The 19126-nt window shown below is 52.7% G+C and overlaps 1 protein-coding gene across 4 annotated transcripts in view; it reads right to left on the bottom strand.

Moving 5' to 3' along the window:
• Positions 1–58: 58 nt before the first annotated feature.
• The window catches only part of SEPTIN5 (septin 5), a 42434-nt gene continuing 23366 nt past the window's right edge, over positions 59–19126 (bottom strand). For 2 of the 4 annotated variants that reach the window (XM_064392252.1, XM_064392253.1), the window contains 10 exons: positions 10577–10673; positions 9975–10061; positions 9319–9442; positions 9080–9214; positions 8288–8405; positions 7847–7948; positions 6877–6973; positions 5497–5632; positions 3869–3971; positions 3246–3564 (listed from right to left, as the gene is read on the bottom strand). In XM_064392252.1, the coding sequence (XP_064248322.1) occupies positions 3508–3564; positions 3869–3971; positions 5497–5632; positions 6877–6973; positions 7847–7948; positions 8288–8405; positions 9080–9214; positions 9319–9442; positions 9975–10061; positions 10577–10673 (1056 nt within the window). In that variant the 3' untranslated portion in view covers positions 3246–3507. Of the gene's footprint in view, positions 3565–3868; positions 3972–5496; positions 5633–6876; positions 6974–7846; positions 7949–8287; positions 8406–9079; positions 9215–9318; positions 9443–9974; positions 10062–10576; positions 10674–14752; positions 15206–19126 lie in introns of those variants that run through there. The other 2 variants (XM_064392250.1, XM_064392251.1) reach the window with 2 other exon arrangements.

The raw sequence follows: 19126 nt of genomic DNA, 5'->3' as shown, positions 1-19126 counted from the left end.
CTACAAATAATGCATCACCAATGCTGCTCAATGGGGCTGAAAATTAAACAGAAAGAGGTTGGATTTTTGAATGTATTTATTTCACTGATCAATTCAGGTAGTAAACATTAATAATAATAATAATAATAACAATAATCATTTAATAAAATGGATATGTTTAAAAGGTTTCATTTTCTTTGTTCACAATGACAAAATGTTCAAACAGAAATTTACAAAAAAATACATAATTATTATAACCCGACAGATGGACAGGAAACATAGAGCCTAGGAATGGAGCAGGGGGTGAGAAAGGTGCATGGCAGGAGCAAGCCAGCATTAAAGCACAGCAGAGTTTGTGAGGAAGAGCAGGGAATGCCATTGCAGAGCACGAGTGGGAGCCCCTCCTTTGAGGGGAGGCATGCAAGGAGGCAGCAAGGACTGCACAGGCAGGACCAGCACAGCAGTGGCACACAAGGAGTTCATGCCATGGATCCATCCTGTCAGGCACAGGGCCGAGATGTACCTACAGCCCCAGCTGCAGCCTGGGATAGCTGTGGAGTGGGACACCATCCCTGCAGCCACTCACTCAGCAGAGGCATGGGAATGTGCCAGGGGGTGCAGGGATTGTATGTGAGCCTGTGGAGGGTTGTGTGAGGGGAGGTGTTAAATTACTTTCCTATCCACACTTCTCACTGCCAGAGCCACATGGCTAAGCTCCCTGTGTTCAGAAGTCTCTCCTCCACTTACTGTGAGAATTGATGCCACAACACACTCCTTAAATAAACAGATTCCACCTTCCAGGCCAGAATCTGAACCCCTGATGTCCCCCAAAATCAGTCTCTAGTCCCCTTCCAAGCAGTCCCTAAATTCTGGCACTCACGCCAGGGAACATCCTACAGAGACATGGTTTCAGTGGTACCACCACCCCTCTGTGGAAGCCATCTCTGGTGCCTCACTCCTGTGTGGTTTTTCCTAAATGAAGCTTGAACCATCTTTGCCAGCTGGTAGCCAAAGGCTTCATCTCTCTGTAGAGGACAGGCTTGTGACCCTTGGCTTGATGGAGGAGGCAGTGCACTGAGCTGATGGAGACTTCCCCACGTGGAGGGATGGGCAGATCCACCTGAGCAGCCCTGCCTGGGATCAGTGTGCCCTGAGCTTCCACCAGCACACAGCACCTCTGTGCCCAGCCCAGCATGAAAGGTGTCAGCTGCTCTATGTCCATGCTAAAGGGAAAAGGTCTCCTTTGTCTTCCTGGAATGAATCTGTTTGAAAGAGGAAAATCTCCAGGTGGACAAGGCTCATTTGCAACAGAACATCTCCTCACCAAGATTAGGGCAAGAAAAGAGGGGACAGGTACTTCAAGATGTTTCCTTTTATGTTAGCACAGACAAAGCCAAGAACTCAGCTGTCCACCTTTTTGGAAAACCTGGAGGAAGCTCCTGTTTCAGGCTACTCCACTGCTCAAGTAAGCACATCATGCAAAGAAAGGTTACACTTCCTCTCAGATGCCTTGGTCCTTCATGTTACTGAAGTCAAGCTGAATCCTTCTGCTCCCTTAGGATGGCACTACCACTTATGAACCCAAAATAGGGGAGCATGAAAAAAAACCCTGAATATTGTTGGACACTGCTCTTGCCCAGCTTGCACAGTTCTGTCAAAGGGCTTCCATCCTTCCACATGGTGCCAGGGTCTCTCCCCTGCCCCTACAGCCCATGCACTGGCTAGGCAGAGGCTCTGTACAGTGAATAACTGGAACCAGCCAACCTACTCACCAGGGACAAACCCTGACAGGGACTCCAAAGCCCCAGGGAGGAATCAGACAAGTGCAGTGCCTAGTAACAGAACCTAGGGCCTGGCTATTCCTGCCCAACACTGTGCTTCCTACCCAGGGAGATCTGCTGGGGAGATCCAGAGATGGAGGAACAGATACAAAAAGGGAAAGGGGGCAGAGGAGTCAGCCAAGGAGCAGAAGGGCCCAGCCCATGGCTGCACTCCCTGGAGCCAGAGGGAAGAGCCAAGTGTCTCTCCCTCCAACAGCCCTGACTCCTGTGAGCATGGCAGTGCTGCTGGTGAGCCCTGCCCTGTCAGGCACATCACACTCCAGGGCTCTGCTCTGGCTGCACTCAAGTTAAAAATACTGCAGGAAGCAAGAACAGGACAGGAGCTGCTGCCCAAAGAGAGCTTTTATCTCTGCCCAGCAGACCCACCAGCCTTCCCAGCACTAGGGCAGGAAGAGGCAAGGAATAAGGAGGGGGAGAAGGGCAGGGGAGCAAGAGCCAAGCCTGCTGGGCTGTGCCCAGCCCCACTCAGTGGCAGTCCTGCACCTGCCAGGCTGACCCAACACCTCCCACACAGACTGCCTGCAGATCTCTGATACAAGCCTACAGAAACTGCCTCTTCCCCCAGGAGAAGCCTGGAGCCAGCAATTGCTCATGGGACTGCAAAGCCTGGGGGTAGGGGGCAGGTCTGCATTTTGGGCTGGATTTCAGCCCTAGGGTTTCTACCCCCTCCAAAGCAGTCTTGGCAAGTGCTCTGGATGCCACAGTGCTTTTCAGAGCAGACACTGAAGACACACTGCAGGTGATGACCAGAGCTAAACCATGAAACACCCTCACCCAGCTACTGCAGGGCCTCAGGGTTCCTCTGCCACTGCCTCCAGCCTGCTGTGGGAGGAAACCATGGCAGGGAAAGTGCCCACTCCCATCACCTCCTTGCAGGCAACAGTCAACAACTCAACCTCTCTGCCAGAAAGATGTAACTGAGAAGAGTTTTCTTGTAACCAGCCTCAGGCACTCAGTCTTTTGCTGTTCAGTGCAAACATCCTGGAGTTTTCTTGATAGGAAGAACAAAACCAACCAATTAAACAAAAAATCCATAAAAACCTGGACAGGATACCAGGCAATCATCAGGACTCCTGAGCAGGTCAGTGCACAGAGGAACCCCCAGCCCCAGTTCTCTGGGCCAGCACTGTCCTCAGGCTGAGAAGCCCAAGCAGTGCAGGTCAAACTCACAGGAGGGTATGGCTGCCTTTACAATCCTTGTGCTGGCCCCAGACAAGGGGAACAGGGACAGGGGCACAGCACCTCAGTTGGGAGTAAACACTTACGTGCATTGACACAGATACTCTAAGTTTGTACACCAGAGAAACCAGGACTTTAAATACCAGAGCATTCCCAAACAAGAGATTAGTACATAGGAAAGGGGGATCTTTTTCTTTTCTTATTTTTTAGGATGCCTTAGAGATGTCCCAGGCTAGTTTCTTAAAAAAAAAAAAAAAAGAAAAAAAAAAGAAATCAAAGAATAATTATTTAAAAAGAAATACACATCAGTAAACTGTTAAGTGAACAGCCTTCTCCACAATCCAGCTGGTCGAAAAGCCAGCACTGCTGCTAATAAATTAGAGGGTGCGGGTGCAGCTCTTGCCCACAAGTCTCTATACAACAGGAAACCTTTTCTAAATGTTCACAGCTCTTGCCAGGTCTCAGATGGTCACTGGGGGATCCCCTCTGCCCTCCAGGTACCTGCCTCTCACTGATCCTGCATCTGCTGCTGCATCTTCTGCAGCATCTCTTGCATCCGCCGTAACTGCAGGAGACACGGGAGAGAGAGTCAGACAGGGACCAGCAGCTCCACACTTGGCAGCCCCCTGGAGCTGGCCAGGGGATCCCTCAGGGGGTATTAACTCCTGCCTGAGCACAGAGGCACCTGTGTCTGGGGTGGAAGGCAGCTATGTTTCCCTGACAGAGGAAGCCACAGCTTTCAACCCTGTCCCCCACCCCAGGAGCCCACAGGAGTGGGAAGCCTCAGGACCCTCCATGGGGCAACCCTGGAGAAACTCCTGGGGTTCCAGCTCCAACATCCAGGAGGCACAGGCAGAAATGGTACTCACCTCCTCATCCTTCATCTTAATCAGCTTCTCTGTCTCCGTGTCTGGTGTTGGGAGAGGCAGGATAGGAATGGGGCTTTCTATCCTGTTGTCCTGAGTCAGCTTGCTAGAGAGATGGAGAGAAGGGGGAAGAGCAGTCACTCGTGGTCCAGGATGGCTGGCTTTGGTGCCACCACACAATGACTGTCACTCCCCATGGCAGAGCCACCAGCAATGCAGCATCACACACCCAACCAAGTGGAGGGCTTGTAGGGCAATCCAGTCCAGAGCTGTGGCATGCACTTGGATGGAGAATGAGAGCTCCTGCTCAGCAGGTGGGAGGCATGAGACAGGCACAGCACAGCAGCATTGCTGTTAGGGCTGGGTGCCCATGACTGCAGGTAGGGGACACAGGAAGGAGATGATTTTCTTTCAAAAGACAGGAGCTCTCAGTACTTGAGAGGGAATGGTGGTAGCCAAAGAAGTCTGGGCTGAAATTGGAACTTCACGATGCCACTTGCACGTGTTCACCACTTGGAGTCACCATTGGCTCATTATTGAGACAATTCCAGCCTTGGGGCTTAGGCTCTCCTACCAAAACAACTCCCTAGAACTGGCCCTTTGCTGTTTTTATGAAACTTGTTCACTGGCAAGGAACTAATCATGGCATGAGAAACAGTACCAAACTGAAGCTTTCTCTAGGCCTAGCAACCACTTTTTCACTGTGCTCTTCTTTTAATAGACACACAGCCTAACTAAATAGCAGCTGTGACACTGCTCACCCAGCTCTAGCATTTAGCATAGTTATTTTGGGACTCCATATTGTTGCTGATGAAAAAAACAGGCTTGTCTGCTATGCAAAAGTACAGGGATACACTGCGTGTCAGGAGAATGTGCCAACCTGCACGTTGGCACACATGCAGCACTGCTCCTTGCCATTCTGCTCTGCAACGTGGCAGCACAGAGCTACCCAGCCAGGGCTGGCAGCAAGTGAAGGGATGGTTCACAACAGAGGAGCCAAGACCTACTTAAACACAAAATTTTTCACCAGTATATCAGTCATGGAAGGGAGAAGGAAAAGTAGAGGTCTCAAATGAGAAGCCTGTGAGTGTTCTCTCTTCTGTTTTCTGATCATTCTGACTAAAACCACAGAGCATCAAATGCAAAGGGAAGACAATGCAGAGAAATCTTTGAAACTGTGTTGTCTTACTAATTGCCTGGGCCCTGTTGTCTGAGAAACAACAGCATTCCCAAGGGTCATGCTATTATTTAGACGTAACTACAGACCACAGAATGCATTCCTGTTCAGCAATGCACACAGCTATCCCTCACCAGAGAGATGGTTTATCCCATTTTATTTGGCTGGATGTATTTAATCCACTGCTCTTCAAAAGAATCTTCAGGCCTACTTCTTTATATCTGCATGGGGAATCCTCAGACAGGAATGTGGATTCTCAGAAGCATTCCTGCCTTGGGTTCAGGCTGTGGGAAACATGCTTGGATTTGCTATTTTAGTTCCCAGTGCCATTCCTGGAGGCTGCAGCCCAGCAAGTCCCCAACAGATCCACAGCCTCCTGACCAACGAGCTGTTGTGAGAGCACCCCCAGCTCCACAGAGGGTGACAGACCCCTCCCACCAGAGGTGGGACCCACCTGGTCATCTGCTGGATGCACTGAGCCCGGTAGTTCTCGTAGTGGACATCACAAGTGACATCCTTCAGGTCGTGCATGTGTGTCCGGATCAGCATGTTCCGCAGCTTCACGAAGTCGCAGTGTGCCTGGTTCTCCACTGGGGAAGCAACAACAGGAGAGTGCTTGGATATCACACCCCACCAGGCCTCTGCAGGGAGCCCCTTCTCAGCTCCTGGACACGCAGACTGGACTAAAGCCCCACCCAGGGCTCCTTCCTCATCGTCCCCTGCCACTGTCCTGGCGCAGGCCTCAGTGGGGCTCTGCACTGCTCACCCTGAGCCAAGGCTGCTGAAGGCACCGTGCTCCCAGGGCCTTTTCTGTGTAAAATGATTTATTTAGCACATACAGCAGAGCCCTGAGAGGGGATCCCATGTAATGGGATGTCACTGTTATAACCACAGTGAGCACAGCTGGTGCTGGAGGTAAATTGCTTGTCTGATCAGAATTTAGGACTTATCAAAAGGCCCCTGTAGACAAAATCAGCCCCTGAGGGGCAAAGCCAAGAGCAGGCAATGGAGAGCTGAAAGAGCTGCTGTTGCCATGGGGAGCCTGGCTCCAGACAGTGCTGTGGGAAGCACTGTGCTGCTGTGCTGATCTCCATTTGCCTCTGCAGGGCTGGGGAAAACCAGCTGTATCAGGCACAGGAGTTCACAAAGTTGATCCTACTGCCAAATGCCAGCATCCTAACAGGCACATCCCCCTCTGGAGCCATTGAGGGAGCAGAGCCAACAGCTGAGCAGCTCAAGTAGCCAGCACCAGCCCATGAAGCTTTTGGGATCTAAAGCTGCAAGGTCTTAAAGCAACAAACCAGCAAGGGTAAATCAGCAACAGCAGCAAAAGCCATTCCAGGGTTATTCTGCCTAAGGGCTTTATGGAATTTCTCCCTTTAGAAGGGAAGAAAGTTGGAGACAAACACTGTGCACCAGCTCAGCCTTCAGCCCAGCACTTACAGGAGCAGCAGCAGAGAAAGGAGTACATGAGGGTTTCCCATTGTTTGGCTGAAAACAACAGCTTCTGCCCAGAAAATAAACAGGCAATGCCCAGCCTGCCCTGCTTCACAAGAAGCCGTGTCCCAGTGCTCATTGAAGCTTAGGCACTCATCCATTCACACTGGAGCCTCTCTTCCTCAGTCTGCAATGGGAGGGTTGTTGATGTACTCCCAGCAACACAGACCTCCTGAGCCAGTCCCTGTGCCTCTGTCTCTACCCCACCTTGTCCCCTACCATGTGCCAAAGGTGGCACAGGCAGTCCCAGCTCTCCCCTGCCATCCCTGTTGGAAATGCCTGTCCTTGCCCCGTCCCTGCCTGCCCTGCTCCCAGTGCTCCCAGGCTCCGTGCTTACCTTCCACAATGCCCCAGGGGTAGAGCCGGCCCCGGACCCGCTGCCCTTTCGCCTCCACCACGGTGTTGCTGCCGATGACGGCAAAGGGGGCGCTCTCCTGGAACGAGAGGCACCGCAGAGCCCGGCTCAGCCCCGGCTGCCATGGATCCCTCTCCAGGGGCCGAGCTCAGGCACAGCACAACAGCAGCAGGAAGGTGCTGGGAGGAAAGGCACAGGGACATCCACGGGCGCCACAGAGCAGGGTGCACAGCCCAGCTGCAGAGAAAAGCCTGAAACACTGGGATCTACAGGCAGCCTAGCTCCCAGCCTGAGCTCAGCTGTGTCTCTGCAGGTGCCTGCATCCCTTCATTAAGGGCAAGCTCTACAAGGAAGCCAGAGCAAAGAGGCTTGGACACCAAACAAGTGGGACAATGTATGCCAAGAGCAGGAATGTACAGACTGTGCTCTTCTCTGCTTAGAAGGGAGTCAAAGCCCATTGCCCACCTCTGACAGGAGAAACAAGGCCATGCTGCATGTACACACAGGCTTGGGAGGCAGTGAGGACTGGGCTGCTGGGGCCTCCAGATATGCCTGTATGATCATGTTGTGTCCCCCAATGGAACTAATGTGTCACAGTGGTGCCTAATCACTCACAAATCTCTCCTCCTTGCTGATGGCATCACCCAGAAACAGGTGCTCAGAACTGCTGTACAACCCAGCCTTCATCTTAAACACACAGGCTGGGGCAGATGGAGGAAAGACTGACACTGCCTGGAGGGAGAGCAGAAGGGCCATGAGTTCATGCCACACTTGACTTTATGGCACCAGCAAGGACATCAGCACCTTCTCCAGCCACCTGCCACATGAGGCAAGGCTGCTCCCTGGGCAGCAGTAGCACAGGCCTTCAGCACAAGCAGGGCAGCTCTGGCTCCTTCTGGACTCACACACCCATGAGCCTGATTCCCCAGACCCTGCTGAGCAGATTTCTTACCTTCAGCTCTCTGTCTTGCTGCTTGAACTCCTCATCTTCATCAGAGTCACACTCAGGGAACTGATACACTTTAATGCCAAATTTGTCGATCTCTTCCCGGATCTACGTCCATTCAAGACAAAAAGATGTAAAACTCAACAATACAGAAATGCTGGGTTTATTCTGTTTGTGCTACCATGGTTTGCTATAGCCTAAAGGTGGCAAAAGGATTTGATGTTTCTTCTACAGTCAGCATCTCTGCTGAGAGCAGAGCACAGCTGCAGCTGTATGTGCAGATACTGTGTGTGTGTGTGTGTGTATACAGACACACAAACACGCTGTAGAGACACATAAATACATATATGTACAGGCACATAAATACATATATGTCTATCTGCCCTCCCTCCTCAGCTCATCCCTGCCACTGCTTCAGGGATAACCTGTACAGAAGGAATATCTCACCCTCTCTTTCAGCTTCCGGATCTCAGAGGGGATCAGGCAGTCGGCTTTGGCAATCAGGGGCACAATGTTGACCTTCTCATGCAGAGCCTTCATGAACTCAACATCCACAGGCCTCAGCCTGCAGCAGGGGTGAGGGACACTGTTAGCAAAGACACACTGGGCAGCTCCCCCTCAGCCTCTCTCACCCAGCCAGCACAAAGGGAAAAGGACAGCACTGTCACAAGAGCCTGCAGAGGCACTGGGACAGCCCTCAGCCAGGGCTGCACCTCCAGGAAAGCTCTCTTCAATTTTAGCTGCTCGGTGTCTCATACAGACACTGGCTGGGTATTTGCTCCCTTGCAGGCCAAATACTGCCCAGGTCACAGCCTGGGCTCTCCCTCCAGCTGTCCTGTACCACAGGCAGCCAACACAGCCCCTTCAGCTGCTCCAGGCTAGGCTGACACGTGAGCCAGCAAGGGGCAGGGACTGAAGGCAGCTTAAAACTTCCTTTCCTACACATCAGTCCAGCTTGGCTAGATAGGAACATACAAGTCTGCATGGCATTATTTCTCCTGATTTTCAAATCAGGCTGTAAGGCCTGAGGGAGACTTGCTGTGTCTGTTCACAGGCTGTCTGTCCTGCCAGCGAGGAGAAGGGAGTGCTGTGATGCTTAGCAGAGGGAGAACATCCAGACAGCTCCTCTCCTGTGCAAACAGCCCTGGCAATGCACAAACTACTACAGGGCAATCCTGGGGCACAAGGGTCTTCCCTCTGGACTGAGTCAGCCCCCAGGCCTGGAGTTTGGGCTCTCACCCGTGCCCAAAGGGAGAGATGAAGTAGAGGCAGCAATGCACTCGGTTGTCCTGGATGTTCTTCCGGTTCAGGCCACTCTCATCACGGAAATACTGTTCAAACTGCTGGTCAATGTAGTCAGTGATGGGCTTCCAGCTGGGAAGGGCAATTCAATCAAAACAAAATCATCAGTAGTGTCTCCTGTCTCCTAATGACTGTGAGGTTAAGGACAAAAAGGGAGGCAGCTGTGCCCTGCTCACCACTCAGTGTTGTTAACAGCATCTCCAAAGCCTGGTGTGTCCACTATGGTCAGCTTCAGCTTGACACCCTTCTCCTCAATGTCCACTGTGTGCTTGATGATCTCCACTGTTTGGTTGATCCTCTCTTTGAACAGGAACACATGAGTTAAAGCCGGATAGTAATGCTGAGGATCCCCACTACAAGCCAGCTCCCTTTCACCACTGAACACAGGGGAGTAACACAGGTTTCAAAAACCCCAGATCATGCTCCAAGGAGCTCAAGGGGGTGGTACTGCAGGGGCCAGCAGCAGGCAGACAGACTCCAAGAAGACACACAAGCCTCTGAAGTGCCTGTAGCCCAGCTGTTCGGAACATTTTGTCCAGTCTGGGGAAGGGGAATCCCTACCATACTCCAGCATCCAAGAACAAAAGACAAATCTCAATATCTCATCCCAAAGGGCTAGTGCTGCTCTGCAGCTTCATCTTCCCTTCAAAGGACAGAAGGGCCCTACAGCCAAACCGTTTTTGCTCAGTTCTAGTGCCTTAGCAGGCACAAAGGAGAGCAGAGCCAAACAAGAGGGCTGGGATCCAGCCAAGCTTGTAGCTGCTGCTGAAGCAAAGAACCAAAGTGCTTGTCCTTAGGACAGTCCCATTCACCCCACTTTGCCCCAGCTTACCCTCTGCATTGAGGAGCTTTCTGTCTTTGTAGAGGTCTGTCAGGAACAGACTATTCACCAGCGTGGATTTGCCCAGACCCGACTCTCCTAATTGACAGAGTGCAAAGGGGAGGAGGAGTAAGCAAGCAACATGACCCACTAATTGACTTACAAATGAAACTTTGAACAAGGCTTTGAATCCTGAGCCAGAGGAAGCAAGAGAGACAAGCTGTCAGGAGCTGTTTATTTGCACTATATTTTTCCAGCAGTGGAAAGACTTTTGCTGCAAGATGTCTCAATCCTTGTAAAAATGGGATCTCCAGCTCCCCATTCTTCCTCTCCTTCCTTCCCCCTGGTCTCTGTTCAGCCCTGCCTTCACCACCCAGAGCAGTCACTGGTGGAGGAAAAGCTTGCTCGAGTGGGTTATGGGGGGACAGGAGGGGAATGTTCCTCCTGGGGGAATGCCACAGGTTGGGGAGCAAAGCAAGGCCTGAGACAAGCACCAGAACAGAGGGAGGGGAGGGTCCAGGCACTGTGGGAGCACCACAGGGAAGTGAGGAGAGCTGCTTCCCTCCACATACCCACCGTGTGGCCCAGCCACCTCCATCCACAGGCAGGCTCACCTGCAACCATCAGGGTGAAGTCGAAGCCCTTCTTCACGGATTTCCGGTGCACCTGGTTGGGCAGAGTGGCAAAGCCCACGTACTGCTTCTCATGGTCCTGCGGGGCAGAGGGGCACGGCAGCAGGTCAGAGTGTGCCACCCCAGCCTCGCACAGTGACAGGGAGTGGGACTCAAAAAGCCCCTGGGGCAGAGCCCAGGGCTGGAGGAGAGGCGGGTCCCTGCCCTGGCAGCAGTGCAGGGCAAGGCACACGCCTCACCTGGGCTTAGGGACCTGGCCCTTCCCACAGCTGAGCACAAAGGGACATGTCCCAGCCACAGCCCTGCTTGGCTGCTCTCCCAGCAGCTTCCCAGCACAGAGAGCACAAGGGAAACAGCACATCCCACCAGAGAGCACATCCAGGCTGCTGACAGACAGCCTTCCTAACTCTGCTTCATCTGCACAGTCACAGGCTCCCTTCACAGCAGGGTCACCAAATGCCACCTCTCCCCAGGTCATTTCCACATCCCTCCCTCCAGAGGCTACATGATGGAGAGCTCTGTAATTAGCACCCCGGGGCTTGCACAGTCCTGAGCCATGTCTAGAGGAAGGTACAGTGGCTCAGCTTCTGCTTGACCTGAGAGGGGATTATTTCTTGCTGTGTCACAGCCACTCCTGGCTGAATAAGAGGAAATCCTGAGTAATCTCTTGTGTTATTTCTGAAGAGACCAAAGTTCAAGGAGCATGGGAAGTGGAAGGATGTGGAAATATTGATAATAGAATGAAAATAATTTTGGTGAGGGTATTACTTTTAGCATTACTGGAGCGTCACCCACCACCCAACCACTCCAGACAGAGCCCCTTGTCACTGAGTGCTCCCTCACAGCACAAAATCCACAGGCACCTCACAAGCATGGCACATGCTCTGTACAAGCACACTAAGCCATTCACAAATGCCTGAGCTACAGACATGACAGACTCTGCATTTCAACATCACTGAATATAATCATACCACTGGGATTCACACCACAGACACATCCACGGAGCCAGGAGTTCCTCAAAACTGGCCCTAGCTCCTATTCCATGGTTGCCTTCAAGCACATGACTGTCCTTACCCAATCTCCAGGCACAGCAGGGAACACCTCAGTTCATGAGTTTAACTATCTCCATTCCTGGGCCACACACTCAAAGAAATACAAAATACGATCCAGGGTGCTGAGCTCAGGGCAATGCTGACTTGCACCTATTTCCACACTGCAGGTGGGCAATGTCACTCCCAAGCAGCTCTCTACAGCTGCATGTCCACGTGTGAGAATCCCTGGGCATCCTCAGTCTGACAGACTGCAAAGTTCCACTGGGGACACTGAGCAGGGAAGACAGAGAGTCTCCTCCTCCCAATTTATGGTTGCTCTGGAGCTGCCCACTGAGATGGAACAGATGTGGCTGATGGCTATTGTGGCCCAAGGACTCTGTCCTTTAGCACTGTCATTACCTTCCAGCCACTGAGGTTTGGTTTGGGTCTGAAAATTGGTAATTTTGGCCCTGAGTGATTGTGGGTTCTGATCTCCCTCACCTACCAGAGCTGAAGCAATGTTGTTTCACCACCCCACAGTCCAGAAAGGCAGGAAAGGACAGGAAAAACTAAATTAGAGAAATGGGGAGAATTAAAGAGTGCCCAAAGTGCCCCACTGTAATGACTGATCTAACAGGCAGTGACATCCTGGGCAGCAGTGCAGCGAGACCCCGGGTGATGAGTGATGGCAGCTCTGATGAGCTGCGTGCAGCAAAGCAATGCCTGCCTGGGGGACACCACAAACTGCCACCCAGAGGGCTCAGTAAAGGACAAACGAGGTGTGCAAAGCAGACTGAGAAACGTGATAATGGCAAGGTCACCAAAACAAGGAAGAAAAGGCTGCTTCCAGCCTCTGTCTCAGAACCAGAGCTGTCTCCCAGCTGCTTCACTTCCTGGTAAAACACATCCATGAGCACAGCCAAAGTGGACATGTAACAGCCAGCTCCTCACAGTAAAAGGTCCAGTGTTTCCCAGCAAACACCACGAATATACAACACACTTTCCCTTTTGTGCTTTCCTGCCCCGATCTTTACCAGACTCTGGAAAGACAACGATCACTGCTCTCTTCAGTGACCTGACATGTGAAATAGTATTAGTAATGTGCAAATGAAACCATGGCTGAGGCTTGGGGTGTGTTTCTCTTGTTTTGCTTGGTTTTTAACCTTGATGACTAAGGGCTGATAATGGAGACACTGGGGAGCTGTGCTCTGGTGCAACTCCAGTTACTTCTGCCAGGTGTAACTGGCTGAACCTGATCTCTCATTTCTGTTCAGCCCAACCAAGACAGCATGGATTTGCTGTAGCTCTGGTTGCCTCCCTATAGCTCTGTGGAATCATGATATTCAAAATGAGCAGATCCCAGCTGGTACAGGACAGTGCCCTTCACCCATGACTCATGTAGTTCATTTCCCCTACAGAAAGGAAGGTCAGTGCTGGGTGCAATACCAACAGAAGAGCTTCTCTCACTATGGGAGAGACCAGCCAGATCTGTGAGGGGAAAAGCCCTGTCCCCAGCCATGTCTCCCTCTGACCAGCCATGGACACTCTGCAGAGCCCTGTCAAGGGTGAAGGCAAGAGACCCAAGGTGAGTTGTGAGGAGGTGTGTGCCTTGCTCAAAGCTCCACACCACTCACCACCTCCAGGTACTGCCTGCAGAGCAACCATGCATGGGGTGGAGAGGCCTGAGAGGGCTACTGACAGAGACAGGGGGCTTTCTGGGTTATGAAACTAAAATCATTAATTAGACAAGAGGTTCGGATGCAGGGAGTCCCTAAATGCATCACAGCCCCCTCCTCGTGCTCTTGACCCTCACAAGCCAGGTCCTATCAAGCAGACAAAAGCCAGGACAGCTGGTTCCTGCACTGCGCTTCCCTTGCCAGCTCCAGCTGTCAGGAAAGGGCCTCAGCCAGCCAAGCCAGCAGCACTCTGGCACAAGGAGCCCCTCTCCCACTGCCTGCTCCATGCTGCTGCCTTTGTTCCCCCGGCATCCCACAAGCACGTGCCTGGGAACGTGCCCCACACACCACCACGGAGGCCACTAAGAGCTGTGGCCAATCTTTGGGACCCTGTCACAAACCAAAGCACCCCAGGCCAAGAAAAACACACCCGTACTCTCCCTTGGCACACACTTGCTGGCTCACCAGACATTACAGCAATATGTCACATCCCCACATCCTCCAATACCCGGCCGAGGTGGCCAGGGCTCCCCTGGCAGCCAGTGCTCCCCCTGGGAGTTCAACCAAGCAACAAAGCCCTGGGTGGGCTCAAGCCCTGTTCGTGTTGGGGGTGTAGGAACACCCAGGATGTGTTGCACAGAGAAGCTACCCTGGTACTGAGGTGTTCACAGGGCTGTCTGCATCTCCAAGGCAGAGCACAGCCTCCATCACTCCTGTCCTTCCAATTCCCTCCTCTGTCTCTGGTGGATGTGCTGTTTAAACCAACCCAGATCTCACGTGACTTCATTCAGCCTGGGGATGAAAGGGGCCTGGCTGGGTATATTCAAAAGGGCTAAAATTAAACATTATGGGACCACAGCGAATTTGAAGAATAATCCGTGTCAAGGTCTGCAGCAAGCCCAGCAATGACGGAGCTGTGCTAGGACCCTGGTGCCGGTGCCCCTTCAGGGGGAAGGGGCCCTGTCGGTGTCACAGCCTGCAGCAGAAGCCATCAGCCCCCCCAGGCTGCCCTTCCTCCAGCCCTTCCCCTCCGGCCAGGCACGGCCGCCACATCCGCGTCTGCACGGAGCAGCACAGCCCAGCCCCGGAGGAGAGGCAGACCATTTGCTTCCTTTCATTGCAGAAAACCGCATAAATTCATAACACAAACAGCCCCCGAGGCATCTGCCGCGGACATCTGCTCCTCGGGCCTGGGGCTGAGCACAGGAGAATCGGCAAAACCACTCGGCCACCAGCATTTGCTGAAGAGAAGGAACTCGGCCAGCAAAGCACAGCATTAGCACAGCGTTAATTAACACAAATCGGACTGCGTGTGGGCACACACCGCGCTGACTGCTGCCCTGAGCCCCCCCGTTCAGACAGGGAATCACTGCATCCAACAACCGCACAAAAGCGCCGCGCATCTCCCGGCGCCCCCGGGGCTGCCCCGTGCGCCCGCCGCCCTCTCTTACCGGCGCCTTCCCGCTCCTCTGCTCCTCAGAGGTCTCATCCTGTGCTGTGCGCGTCGTCTCGGGCACCATCCTCCCCCCGCCTGCCCCCGCCGCTGCCCGGCTCGCTATAAATACACCGCGTACCTTCAGCTTGCCCGGGTGGCTTCGCTGTGCCTGCGTGCGCGGAGACAGCAGCCGCTCCACTAACCGCTCCTGGATAATGATCGAATCCATAACCGCGCCTGGCAGCACGGACGGACAGCCGCGGCGGGCCAAGGGAGAAAACCCCAACCCATGTGTTCCCTCCCAGCCTTCGCTAAATCCATGCGGCAGCCCCCCCGCCTACGCGTGCACACACACGCAGGGCTGGCTCGGCTCGCCTCGGTGCCGAGGCGAGGAGCAGAGGCGAGGAGAGGCGAGGAGGCTCCCAGGCAGCTGCCCGGGATTTCCTGCCTCCGCCTGTGCCGCGGGAGGAGCCTGCCAGCGAGGACAGGACAAAGGCCACCGCGGCCGCCGGCCAGAGGCGATGGCTGTCGCCCGCAGTGTCCCGCGGAGAGGCTGTGCACGTACCGGATGCTGTCCCTGCCATCAGTGTGACTCCGCGTGACAGATGGGCCTATTCAGCTGCAGGATTTCTTACATGCCCTGCCTGATGCAGCCGACACAAAGGTTTGCTGGAGGAAGCTTGCTCTCAGCAAAAAAGTGCTGCTTGTGGCTGTGTGGGTGAAGGTGTCAAGGGTCCACAAAGCCCCCAAAAAGCAGGTTCAGATATAACCCCCAGATCGCAGTCCTGGTTGATGTGGCTCTGTCCCCACGTGGTGCAGGCTGATCTCGTGTCTGGCCCAGGCTCTCTTGCAGCCTCATCTCTGAATCCAGCTGGAATAGCAGCAGATGCATTCTGGATCTTACAGCAACCATTCAAGCTCTGAAGATGTTTCAGAATAAGGAAGCATCTGTGTGTTCATTAAGCAGATGAACCCAACCCAACAACAGCCCAGCACACCAAAAAAGTTATTCAAATCTCAAGTCTGGGTTCTGAACCTTTCTATAAAATATGCCTTCCAGCTTTTCCGTGCAGCCATAGAAACTGAACAGGAATTTATATTAAACAGACAAAAGCTCCTAATTTCATATAATCACACCATTCTGGAAACTGGGGGTTTAATACCACAGCATATATAATAAAGTGACAATACCACAGCATGTATAATGAAGTGACAGGAGATGACAGCACTGGTGGTGCTGGAGGAACCTGTCCCTTGCCTCACGGGTTCCTGAGCAGCTTTCTGCTCACCAGTGGGAAGGACACAGGCTGCAGCCATACTCCTGCCTCACTCTCACCAGAGCTCCTGCTGCTTCTCTGGGATCTGCAGGACTCCAGCAGTGACTCCACAGAGTGCCAGACCAGCAAGGCCTGCCCTGGTCACCTTGGGCCACAACCCAGGGCCTCCACCATGTACCCCAAGTCTGGCTGACACCAGGGTCTGTTATAAGGTACTGAGTCACTATAAGGTCCAGTGGCCTGAAGTCTGGGAGCAGCTGTGAGTGTGCAAATGAAAGAAGAGAGGAAAAACCCCCAGTGTTTTACCTATGTGCTGCCCTATAAGATGTCAGAAGGCAAAGGCACAAGATCCTAAAGTCTGATAAAAATAAATGGAGAACTGGGAAACACTCCCAGAGCAGGAAAACCCCTGCCACACAACAGCTGTCATACCACACGCATTAAACCCTTCTCCAAACCTCCTTACTCTGCCAGCAGCATCCTTAATTACACCCACTGAGTTTTGTTCCTGGTTGTTTCTGTGTGTAGCAGTCAAGCAGAAGGCCTGGACTGCGATCCAGGTGTGGCAGGAACTGCACTGCTCAGAACACGTGCCTGTTTGGCAGCTCTGCCCTCCCTCTGCTGCATTGCTCCAGTCCCCAGGGTGCTGACAGCCCTGCACTGGTCTCTCTGCTCAGTGGTAGGTCAGGCCATGCTCATGACACCTCTTCTTCCTCCTAGATTCACCTAATCCTTGCTTTCCAGGACTGGGCACCCTCCCACCAGGGTCTGCAACTGGCACACGACTGAGGAGCAGTGACAGCACCATGCTGCCTGCACTGGGCAACAAGAGCAATGGCTTGTGGCACACCCAAGGTGCATCCAAACCCTCTTAAGATAACAGGAGGTTTCACCAGTCTTCCCACACCATAAACCACAGTAGCTGCAAGCAAACCCTCTCCAACTCTGATGAATTCTCATGGCTTGAAAAACTCTTGTCTGAGTACCACAGGCCACATGGCCACCAACCACAAGCATCTTCCAAAGGCACATGGAGACATGCTGTGTCCCCACGAGCCCACTGCACCAAATCAGAACATTCTTTTGGGCTGGGATCACAGATGAAGTCGACAACGATTTGGTTGCGACAAAACCACAGTGTTGTTCATGGCCCAGGAGCTGTGCTGACAGTGCAGAGAGAAACAAGGAACGACTGTCTCAGAGTGCCTTGAGCTCTCACACATCACACATACCCTCAGCACTGGCAGCCAGGGAGGAATTCCAGTCAGAAGGCCATGCCTGACAACTCAGAGAACAGATCAGGAAAAGAAACAGAAGAGTAGATCTTGGCTACAGAAATCATCTTAAGACTGAGTGGCCAATGCTGTGGCTTCCAAAATGCTGAAGGCCAGGCAACTGGTCTCAGCCTCTCCTGTCCCTCCTAGAGACAGGAGAGATGCTCATCTGGCACCCTCAGAGTCACCAAACCATAAATGACAGACTTGTTTGTGTCCCTCAGATGTGCTGCACGACACACCCAGAGCTGTTGGCTCAGGCTGCTCTGTGTCCAAACTTCCAAAGACAGCCAAGCCAATCTTGTTTTGCCCCTGTCCTTTCTGATCACAATCCTCTTTCCACACAGCCCTTAGAAATGCCCAGTGTAAATCCTGGCCTGCTCCTCCAATGAGAAATCTAATGTACACCATCCTTAAAAGAAGAAAAACAGAGGACATCTTGTGAAGCGTGCAGCAGAGCTCAAAAGGGAAATACTTGGCATTTCCAAGACCTAGAGCAAATCCAAAGTGTTTTCTTGCACTGGCACCTCTAAGCTCCTCTCCAGGCAGGTGCTTGCAGCAGCAGCTCGGGAGTCAAACTGGCTGCAGGATCCAGGCTTCTGAGTGTCAGAGCAGACAACCCCACCCTGCCAAGCGGTCAGCAAGGGCAACACAGACTTGGGGTGCACCGAATCCTTCCCGCCTCACAGACCAGCTCTTTGTCAAACTGTGACAGCAGAGAAGTCCTCCACCTGCAGGGGAGCTGTTTCCTGGCAGAGATACTGTGGCTTAGGGACTGCAGTGCCCAGGCTCCACCCTTGGTGAACAACCAGGAGCGTGTCATGGAAGGAAAAAATCTCCAGCCTGATCCCGACAGACGCTCTCGAGCAGCACAGAGCCAGGCAACAGGGTCCCACCAGGGGTGCACCCAGCCAGCCTGGCCTGCATGCAAGAGTGGTGAAACTGCATTTCCATGGCTTGGCAGGGTCAGCACAGCCACGTAATAACAGCATTTGTGTTTCTTCCTCTGAAGCAACTAAGCTATTTCCAGTATTCCCCACAGAAGGGAAATTTTCTTTCTGGCTGTTTTCTAGGACGAAGGGAAGGGCAGCTCCAGAGAAGCTGTTTGCTCAAGCTGAACAGGAGCAGCAGCAGGCAGCAAACCCATTCCCAGCTTGGACCAGGGCAATGGAGGATGAGGAACAGCCAATATCCTCCATGCAGGTGCATAGCTGGGAACCTCCAGGGCTCAGTTACCACCTTCTCCTGCTGTCGCCTCTCCCACTATAATGAATATCAGTGCTGACTTCAGACAGATGAATCTCACGGGTATCACAAGGTCTGAACTCTGGTGCTCCATCACCAGCAGAGCTGCACACTCACCCTGAGGCTCCTGCTGACCTGATCCAAGGGAAACAACATTGCTGATCTAAACTCTGATGAATAATTTAACCTCAGACTTGCAAGCAAGGCACTATTTAAGTGGCTTCTGGGAGCATCAGAGCCCTGACTCTTTAGCCAGGCTTCATCCTGTGATGCTCAGGAAAAAGCAAGATACCAGACAAGAAATGCAGAAATCCCAAAGCACAGGATTAATCCTCTGTATGTTCAGTGCCACAAGCACAATCTGCACAGCAGCCAGATCTCATCTTTTACCTATTCCACAGGTCAAACTTTTAATTTCTGCTCAAGGATCGCTGCTGCTTTGGCACATAATCCCTCCAGAAACGTATCAAATTCTATTTCAAAGGTATTTATGCTCCCTGTTTCCTCTAGAAGTGCCTCGTGCTTCCCAAGAAGCACTGTGTGACTCATGCCGTGCCTCCACTTCCAGCTCTTAAAAAGGAGCGACGACCGTAA

The sequence above is a fragment of the Passer domesticus genome, chromosome 17, assembly GCF_036417665.1.
Source record: "Passer domesticus isolate bPasDom1 chromosome 17, bPasDom1.hap1, whole genome shotgun sequence".
NCBI lineage: Eukaryota > Metazoa > Chordata > Aves > Passeriformes > Passeridae > Passer > Passer domesticus.
The sequence above is the reverse complement of the archived record's forward strand: the minus strand, read 5'-3'. Positions and strand labels throughout refer to the sequence as shown.